This window comes from Pteronotus mesoamericanus, unplaced genomic scaffold (assembly GCF_021234165.1).
Source record: "Pteronotus mesoamericanus isolate MK-2021 breed Mesoamerican mustached bat unplaced genomic scaffold, CSHL_Meso_final contig_74, whole genome shotgun sequence".
Classification (NCBI taxonomy): Eukaryota; Metazoa; Chordata; class Mammalia; order Chiroptera; family Mormoopidae; genus Pteronotus; species Pteronotus mesoamericanus.
The window spans coordinates 36,688,973-36,699,351 of NW_026555247.1; the positions used below are offsets into that span (position 1 = coordinate 36,688,973).

The following is a 10,379-nucleotide window of genomic DNA, read 5'->3' on the forward strand; positions in this document are numbered from 1 at the left end:
TTGATCATCAACATTAGAGCATTTTTCCGAGTCCTGGTTGGCTTGTGTGCTGAATTTGGTTTCCCTATTTTGGCCTTCAGGAGTTCTTTTCCCTCCCTCCCTCCCTCCCTCCCTCCCTCCCTCCCTCCCTCCCTTCCTTCCTTCCTTCCTTCCTTCCTTCCTTCCTTCCTTCCTTCCTTCCTTCCTTTCTTCCCTCCTTTTTTTCTTCTTCTTTCTCTCTATATCTGAGACCCACTGCCTAAGCCAACATGGTACATAGTAGGTGCAGCATAATTGTTTATTAAATGGCCTATACCACACTACACACAGTGAGGCAGGTAATCAATACATCCTTGGATTTTTGTGTCTTTTACAGTAGAAATAGAAGTGAGTCCTTACAGAAGAAAGGAGAGGCTCCTGGGCGACTTAAAGGGAGCGGCTGCATCGTGCACTCATTGGTCACACAGCGGCTGATCCCCGCGTGCGCTGTGGGTGCAGCGCAGGCAGAATTCTGACGGCGCCCCGTCCTGATGGCATGACAAGATTATACATGAGGGTTTTTCCCAGTAGAGGGCAGTATCGTTTCATAAGGGAAGAAGGTATGTGTCCTTGCATTTACACCAGCGGGCCCCAGCCTTTTAGGCACCATCACCGGTCTCGTGGAAGATGAGGGGGGTGGGGAGACAGGGAGCAGAGCTCCGACCAGCTTTGCGTGGGGCTGGTCCTGGCAGGCCCTTGACCGGTACCGGTCGGCGGCCCAGGGGTCGGTGACCCCTGATTTACGCAGTACAGGCAGTTTATGAGGCTTGACTTTCATCTTTGACTAAGAAAAAGCAACAAATTACATGAATAAGTCACCATTTTATTGATCATGTATTTCCTAAAACAAACAAAAATTCAGACGGGCCAGGGTCCTGGATATCACCTAGATTTAAACCAACGTAGGTGTAAGGTTAATACATTTGAATAGCAGATATGATTTGTGTAACAGCAGATATGCTATTTCAAACTTAGGAGCTCGTGTCTTGAAATATCCCTTTTGTCCCATAGGTGGAATTACTGCAGAGAAATAAAGTCCATATGACTGTTGTTTATAGAGAGAAAGAGACACAAACACGCTGTTTCAAGCATCCCACTCTCAGCGATGCCTGGGAGGTGGGCGAGGAAAGCTAAATAACCCTGTTCCCTGCCACTGGCGGGGCGGGGGCGCGGCTGGCCCGCGCGGCGACCGCGCCCGATCGGCCTAAGGGGAGGAGGGGGAGGAGACCCTGCCCAGGAAGAGGACGCTGTTGGTCTTGTTGTGTTTGATAAAGAACAGGAAAGGGCGGTCGCAATGGAAGCTTTCGTGGAATGGTACCGAGGTCGTCCCTACCATTCCGCCGGTGACGGCTGCGGCCTCTGTGCCCTCTTCTGTGACCTCCACAAAGGACTTATGTAGGATGTCGGTCAGCTCGTACCCCCGGCCCCGCGTCATGCCCGCCAAGTCCGCGTCGTGACTGAAGGCGTCCACCATGCCCAGGGCCTTCATCTCCCGCTGCAGGCGGTAGCTCCCTGCCACTTTGAACCGTGGGAGGTGCAAATCCACATGCCTCATGCTCATACTCTGCGAGCTGGTCCACTCTACCAGTTTCTCAGCGGTGAGTTTTTCTTCCAGCTATAAGGATGGAGAAACGGAACAAACGGCACGATTCTCAGCACACTCTGAACACCAGGTAACAGTGGTTTGAAATGTTACAGCAAATACAAATACAGGACCCTCAGTTATATATTATATAATACACAGCAATATATCAATATACATTATATCTAATAAACTGAATCTTCTGTATTTTACATATAACAATGGGACCATTAAATAAAATTTTTTTGTAAAAGATTAACTATATATCTCCATTGTTAACTGCTTGTCCACTGCATGTTTTAATTTTAAATAGTCTTTTCTAGTTAATGTCCTTTTGTACTTTTTAAAAATAATTAATAGCATATAACTTATTTTTATTCTTTTTTTGTTGCTTGATCTATTTGTAAACATTTTCCATATAGCTATATATTTCTTTATTCAGGTTTAAATTTTTATATAATACTACCATTAAATTGATAGTTAACATATATTTTTATGTAATTAATATTTTTTTAAGCAATTATTATGTATCAGTCCTTAGTTAAACTGTTGGCACTACAAAGCTGCACGATTGTTTCTTGTTTTGAATTTTTGATTATTTTTAGCCACTTGGATCCAAAAGCTTTTGCCTTACTTGGACTTGTCGGCGTAGGGTAAATCCTGGGGCTGCGGTTCCTGATGTCATTGCAGAGGAAGATTGCTGAGTGGGAGGGCCACCCTTGTTACGGCTGTTCACAGACCCTGCCATGTGACAGTCCCTGAGGACTTCCAATGGCCAGTGTTACTGCACAATTTTTGCGTGTGGCAAGTTCACAGAAATTTCAGCAGCATCACTGACTATTAGAGTAATTGCAGATGGCGTGTTTGGAATATCCTCAATATGCCATATATTGTTATTGATATTTTTACATATTCCCTTTAATCATTATAACAATGTTAAGAGAAAAATTCCCTTTTTTTGCCTTCACAAGAATAGAGGCTCTAAATGACTTTGAGCTCCTAGGGGTAGACTTCATCTAAATTGAAAAAATGAACATCAAGATAAGTCTGCTTGTCTACCGTCCATAAGCCCACCGTGGTTCAGTATGCAAAATGGTATCTATTGGTGCTTTGATTTGCTTGCTTTTGCTTATGGGAACTTGCATATATTTTCCACATGTCACCTACATCAAAGTCTTTGTTGTTTTCCTTTCTGTCTTCAAATGAACAAACTAGAATATAACAGAGGCTCTTATGGTTATGAAATATTCTCTGTGTGCACCAAGGTAAACATATATTTTTTCTGAACTAACACTCATGGTTTCATCAGAATATGAACAAGACCCGTGATGTGAAAATTTTCTATCATCCTCTTCCATAGCACACTGTGACACTTAAGAGATTTCTTTCTTTCTTTTTACTTTGGAACATGACAGAATGCCAGGTCCTCCTCGGGCTGTACGCTGAGAAGAAACAGTGTAACCTGTTCTTAAGCCCCGTCAGACATCACCCATGAGCTGTGAGTGCCGCTTCCGTGAACAGAGCGCACAAACACTGTCCTCCTGGGCCAGGGGGCAACAGAAGGAAGAATCGGGGGCACAAGATTTTACCTGCTGAAGACCATCGATTTCGCTGGGGAGCAGCAACACCATGCTCAGGTCCTTGTCTTTATATGGTATCTCCAGGATCTTAGCTGGCACGTCATCCAGCAGGGTGAAGTTAAAGACACCCCTTTGTTTCATCATCTGCACGGGCTTGCTTGTGTCCTGCAGTAAATGAGTGTGGAGAACAAATGCCAAGGGAGACACAAGTTAAAGAAGAAACGATCATCTTATCGAGATACCAAACACATCCTTTTTCTAAGAGATAACCTGGGACATCTGTGAATTAAAGAGAAGGGTTTTTTTTTTTTTAAGTGTTCCTAACTAAATAAAGTAAAAAAAAAAGAAATAGAAAGAAAAGGAAAAAGAAGAAAAGAAAGGACAGCCATGAAAAATTCTGTTTTCTACCTGCAGTTGTACACTAATCAAATACGTGTTGAAATGAAACATTCCATGGAGAGCTATGTTTCATTATGTAAATAAATAACAAGCCATACCTTGTTCACCCAAAATTCATCCAGCTTAGTTAATTCTGGGTCAAATTTTTTGTTCCACTGCCCTTTGAAATAGATGGCATTCACCAGAAGCAGAACGGTGGCGTTTCCAATAGAGCCTTGAGGAAAGGCTTCCTTGATTTTTCCTGTAGAAGAAAGACAAACAAAGGTCTACAAGTGGTTTGTCTGGAAGAGGCTTTGAAAGTCAAAGTTGTCATTAGCAATTTGCCCAAGTCACATTAGGGATTCCATGGCCAAAGGATCCACAAAGTACAGCTCTTCTCATGACCCTAGCCTTGTGGAGTCTTCCCTATGGAGGAGACAATACCCCTTCTTATGATTCGGAAGGTGCTCAGAGTTTCTGTGGGCAACTTCAGCCACCTCACACTGAGTGCCAATGAGCTGGTTTTAGCTACTCTTCCAACACATGCATTTCTTCCCTCCCTTCCTTCTTCCTTCTCTTCCTCTGTTCTTTCCTTTGCCTTCCCATTCTATTATTCTTCTTTTCTCCCTTCCTCCCTCCCTCCCTCCCTCCCTTCCTTCCTTTCTATTTTTTCAAATTGAGGCTCACTACTCAGAGGAAATAGGGCTTGAATATTCTTTAGGATGGAGGATATGAGCTGGGTCATCTCAAACATACGCCCTGGGCGGTCAGCCCCCATCCCCTGGGGGGTCCTCCTCTTCCTTCCCCATGTCAAATTGCTGTAGGTTTAGCCTAGATTGCAGGTGGGAGGGAGTAAAGGGTTCATAGGATGGAGACTTTGTCAAGCTCTCTCTGTGGTCGGGGAAGATGTTGTAGGGATGGTCGAGTGGGCCAGGCAGGTGGCAAGAAGGGAATTTATAGGAGAGCCATTTGTTTCCCAGTTAACAGAGGATAAGGGCTCCCTTTCTAATATGTTCTCTTAGGGATCATAATCCAGAAGTTAAGCCTCTGGTTTAAAGAAATAGATATGAACCCAAGATGGGATCTGAGCAGAGACTTGAGGTCCACAAAGATGCCATCAGTCTCCAGCTGTGTTTCCACGTAGCTGGTCCTGTGAGCTGTCCTGGGTCCCCTCGTTCCTCTCCACATGAACTTGGACCATCCTACCATCTGTAGTGCCCTCCTGCTGCCTCTCTGTGAACTCAGCCCCCGCTCCAATCCTGGTACCCTACGGAAGGCCAGGCATGCGGTGCATGCACCCTGAGTGGGGACTCAGAGTGGCTTCTCATGGGTGACCCTTTCATACTATACCTTTTGTTTGGCTTTCCGCCCAGGAATTAATTATCTGTCGGCTTTCTTCTGCAGCATTTCTAAAATCAACATTTTCCACACTGGCTAGGTAAAATTTCTTAACATCATCCATGTATTCCTTTGATGTGAGAAAGGGAGAATTAATTGATCAGTAGCTGTGTATTCCCAAATTAAATTATGTTTAATCATGACCAAATACAGTACATAAAATCACCCCTAAACACACACTTTGGGGACACTCTGGTGGACAGGGCTGTGGTGAGGGGTCCTGACAACTGCCTGAGTAAAGGATCCCCGTGATCCCCATGTGGGTCAGCCAAGCTCATGTGACTCACTGTCCCCAGTTTGGTTACTGGGACACAGGATCCAGGATGCAAATGGAAGGCATGGCAGACTCCTGAAACTTACCTGAAGAAACAGAAACGTCTCGTCGGCAAAAATCTTGTTGGCGAGGTGCAGCTCGTAGGCATTAGTGGGTTTATTTAGTTCAGTCAGAAGCTTTTGGAATTGCTGGTGCACGTTCCCCGACTTTTCAACCTTCAAACATCAAAAAGTGAGCTTGCTGAATTCTCTGTCAATGGAAGTCTATGCACTAAGCCCATACACTTAAGTCTGTCAGGGCCATACCTAACCTCTGACAGCCCCAGGGATGGCTTTTGTTGCTATTCTCTGATATTCAGTGTATTGTACCTCAAATAGCCATCGAATCCTTCCATTTAATCATCCATAATTTTTTTTCTTAACAGATCTCAATCTTTTCTCCTGTGAACTACAGAGGCAGCACTGCGCAACTACTGGGGTGTCTTTTGATTGGTTCAGTGGTTCAGCTTAGCTTTCCAGCTAAACTTAAGCCTAGACCACATGTCATTGCTAATGGCTGTCAGTGGTATGAGAATGTTAACCTTGTATATTTTAATGTGCTATGACATGAGGTCCTATTATACTGCTTGGCAGTATTGGCTCCTGAGACCATTGACTGTGATCTACGCTCTTTACTTATGGTGGTCATACTCCACGAGTAGGAGCGATGTGTGCCTGGTGCACTACTAAGGGCTTTACATCTGTATTTCTACATCTTTAGTCTAGTTCTGATGAAAAGAAGAAGCACAGAGAGTTAAATAACTTCTCCAAGGAGACATAATGTTGCAGAGCCAATTTTTGAAACTAGGCCTATCTGAATCCAGAGCTTTCCACCTGCTGGTTTAGAGTTTTGAATGGTTAGGGTTATGAGCCCTACATCTCATACAATCATTTCACAAAATACATGGATGTATGCTTATTTTTCTTAATCCCATTTGTGAGTTAATTAAAATGGTTATTTTTAGCAATGTGATTGTGATTACTAGAATTATTGTTATTCTGTGATAGTAATAACACGTTTCTATCAAGGTTTCCTGTAATTCAGGCACTGTTGTAATGTTTTGAGTATATTTTTGTTAAAAGAGGCACATCTTTTATTGCCCCTAAATTAATGGCTCAGAGCAGCTGCACATTGCTGACAGCCACCAGGTGTGAACAGCAGAGCAGAAATGTGAAGCTGGTGTTCTGGGTGCAGAACCTGTGCTCTTACTCACAATGTTGACCTCCTCTCAGGAAAACAAAAATAGGAAATAAGTACGTAATATGAAATAAAAAGCAATGCTGCTCATCCAGTCTATCTTGCCCAAGACTTCCCCTAAAAAATGAAATGGACTTCTGACAGTTTATGTGAAAGTCCCAGTTTAAACGATGACTCTCTTGGATAGTTGATGCCCCTTCTAGACCCAAGTGCTGCATGACTCACGTGAACTGTTGTGGCTCCTCCTTTTGTGTCCTCTGTGACTTCATTAAAGTGAAGAGCCTGGAACGGACAGGAAGTAGGACAAAAAACTTTACTCAAAAGGTCTGTCTACATCTGAGGAAATTAAGAGGAAAAAAAAAAAAAGAATGGAAGAAAAAAGAAAACTAAACTCCAAACTAAAAAACAAAACAAAACCCCCAAATGAAACCAAACCAAAAAGAATAAAGAAAATTTTGGTGTGAGAGTTTGCTCCTTGAGAGAACACAACCAAGTGGGCTATGACCATCCACTTCAAAGAATCCAATTTATATTCATTCATTGCTGAGGACACATGTGATGATGGTTCCCATGGATTTAAATCAATGTATCCCTTTGACCCATAATTCTTTACTTAAGCCTCCCCTCTGGTTGTTGGGCAATGGTAGGAGTTTATCCCAGCTTCCAGAGGAAGTTTACACACAGTGAAGCAGTTGGACTAGTCATGTAAATACTCACGTGCTACCCATAGGGACAGACAGATTTGCGACCATCTCTGCGCATAAGCCAGCAGAAGGACCAGCCCTAGCTGGTCAATGTAAAGAAAGCTGACACATACCTTCTGAATTTCTAACGCAGTGTTTTCTCGGGACCCTAAGTAAACCATGGCTAAGGCTGCTGAGATACTGAGCGGAGAATAGAAGATATTTTCCTTTTCTGATTTTCTCAGCTGTTGGAACAGATCATGTGCAAAGCGGGTATTTGCTTCACTGAGGGATTCCATGGTGGTGGTGGCGGTGCGATCTGGCACGCCTGGAGGAAGCAGCAGATTTATTACAGAATGACTTTACCAAACATAAGGGTACCCCGTGCAATGAATTTTTCTTAAAGAAGTGACTTGTATTTGGGTTTTAGGATTCTGGCAACTCAAGTTCATTTTACTTTCACATCGTCTATAAGGTAGGTATATTAATTTCATCATTAGAAGACTAGCTCAATTTTTACTTTAAGCGTTTTGTGAGAAAGTAGGAGAATGTCTTTATCTTTCCTTTGTAACTGGCTGCACTGCCTCTGTACAGAAAAGGCTTTATAACAGGTACCAAGGTCATGGTCCATGTGGACAAGGTCATGGTCCATGTGGACAAGATCCAGTCAGCCCTCCTGAGGCACCTCTTTGCCTTTTCCTTCAAGGCTATGTGGTTGCCACTCTCCAAAAGTACTCCTAAGAGTGTGTTTACCAGGAAATAAATTTGATAAAGGACAACAAGATGAAGAAGGTGTTGGCGTTGTGCCCTGGCAGAATAAGTAAAATCCCCTCATCCAGAATGGGATATTTCAGTAAGTGCATGATAGAAAACACATGATTGCTATTATTTCCCCAAATGATTCATGTTGTTAAGTTGGAGCAGCTGGAGCACTTACCTGTGTTCCTGGAGGAAGCAGATGGGCAGGGAGCCTGTGAGGCCGTGTGTGGTGAAGGGTGAGCTCCTGAATATATACACCTCTCCTGCCCCGCCTTCGAATAGTTGCTATTGCAAATAATCCAACACTTGATTTCTCAACTAGACCAGCCCTTACCCATGAACATAAAATCTATATGAGTAAAGACACGATTACGGTCCTTCCTACTTCCTTTTCGTGGGCCTGCAATCATGGCCTCCTCTGGACCATAGGACACACACACAGATGCCTTTCTGATACCAATGAGAATAAAGTTCAAGTTCTAGCTTCCTCACATTCCCCCAGCTACACCCATCCAGAACTAAGCCCTAAAAAAATCAACCCTTTCTCCTCTTGGTGGTGAATTCTTTCAGGCCCATTTCAAACACTGAAAAACCGAAAACTTGCATTTGCAAGTTGAAGTCACGAAAGGGTGTGGGCAACCCACCTCTTCCTTTGGTGGTTATTCTGCATGACCAGGGAAACAGCCCAAATTCTGACAAGGTGTTGAGCAACCCGTGGAGGGCAGCAATCCTTTGCCTTCCCCTGAAGGCTGTAGCATTCTGTGACCCCCACAACCCATCCCAGGCTTCCCCTCTTTTCCAAGGTTAGCGGGAAGCTCAGCGGCCTAGCAGGTTTAGCATGCTCACAATGACAACAACAGTCAATACAAGTGGGTCATTTTGCGTGCTATTTTTGATATAGCTATGAAACAGAAACAAGTCGTTTCAGCCGCCAGGATCACAACATTTCTCTGTCACCCCGCCCTTTGGCACACCAGCTTCAGATCCATGGGCTGGAGAATGAAGTCGCCTGCCTGCCAAAACAAAAAACAAACAAACAAAAAAACCCCAAAAAAACAAAAAAAAGAAAAAGCTGTTTATTGATGACGTGGTTAATTTCATTACCAACAGAGCCTTATTCTCTTTGTGGGCATGGCGTTCCCAGAATCATATTAAAAACTGTTGATGTATATGAGCTGGGATATGTACTTGCCCACTTATGGCTTTACTAATCCCTTGAGCCAGGTCTCTTTGTTATACTCATTTCACAGATGATAGAATTGAGGCACAGGGTGGTTGAACAGAAGCCCAGGTTTTTGCAGGTAAACTGCCCAGGTGAGCTCTCCAGACAGATGATGTGGCTCAGGAATGGCATGTGTATCTACTACCCACACTATGTTTGTCAGACTCTGCTCTTCCAACGAGGTATTCCTTTGTGTTTCAATAAAGAAAACTCTTTTCTTCAGCGCTCACGATAGAATGTCTTCACACAGAATCCAAAGCAGGCAGGCATGTGTCAAATACTAAGCCCCCACGCCCTCCTTTGGGCCCCTTAGTCACCAGGAGAGATGGCCTAGCTTTCAGTCCCTTTTAGGGTTCTGTCTAGAGGCAACCATGAGCAGTGTGTGGTGAATGGCAGGGGGTGACCTCCTTTGAGCTCAAATTGAGAATCCAATTGTGTCTAACACCTCACATAGCTCTGTCCAGCTGGGGCTTAGTAGAAGTGAATGACTTTGTGAGGGAAGGGGGCTAAAAAGGAAGATGTTTTTCCCCAGAGCACACTGTATCTGATGCCTGGCTGGGGCCAGGGGCTGCCATTCTGGGCCCCTAGCCCACGTCCCATGGGGGTACAGATGTCTGTCCTGTGGACTGAATTTTTGAGATATAGTTCATATAGCATACAGCTCGCCTTAAAAAATTGGACAAAGCAGTGTTTTAGTATATTCACAAAGTTGCTCAACCATCATCACAATCTAATTCCAGAATGATTTTATCACTGTTCACAGAAACTCTGTACACAGTTCTCCCTTCCTCCTAAAGCTATGAATTTGTCTATTCTGGACATTTTATGTAAGTGGAATTGCATAGTATGTGGCCTTTTGTATCAGGCTGCTTTCATATAGTATATTTTTCAAAGTCTGCCCATGTTGTAGCATGTATTAGTGCTTCTATTTTTATGCTAAATAGTATTCCTTTGTATGATATACCACAATTTTTTTAATCCATTCATGAATCAATGGACATTTTTGTTGTGTCCATATTTTGGACACTGTGAATAATGCTGATATGAGCTCTTGTGTGCAAATTCCTTTGTTTATTTTCTTTTAAAAATTTGAGATATAATTGATACATAATATTGCTTTAGTTTTAGGAAATCACACTTAAAGATGGAATATATATATATATATATATGTTGCAAAATGATTATTGTCACCGGATGGGCAGGACCGGTTGTGGTGTGTGGGTTCTTGACTTTGCATAGGAAAGATTTC

General features: G+C 43.3%; 1 protein-coding gene across 1 annotated transcript; it reads right to left on the minus strand.

The window, feature by feature from the left end:
- Window positions 1-1,222: 1,222 nt before the first annotated feature.
- SERPINB3 (serpin family B member 3) lies at window positions 1,223-7,448 on the minus strand. Its single transcript, XM_054583379.1, has 7 exons — window positions 7,284-7,448; window positions 6,692-6,748; window positions 5,317-5,445; window positions 4,909-5,026; window positions 3,678-3,820; window positions 3,190-3,345; window positions 1,223-1,633 (listed from the first exon to the last, which is right to left on the minus strand). Exons 1-7 carry the CDS (start codon window positions 7,446-7,448, stop codon window positions 1,223-1,225), a joined length of 1,179 nt encoding a protein of 392 aa, XP_054439354.1.
- Between the last annotated feature and the right edge of the window lie 2,931 nt (window positions 7,449-10,379).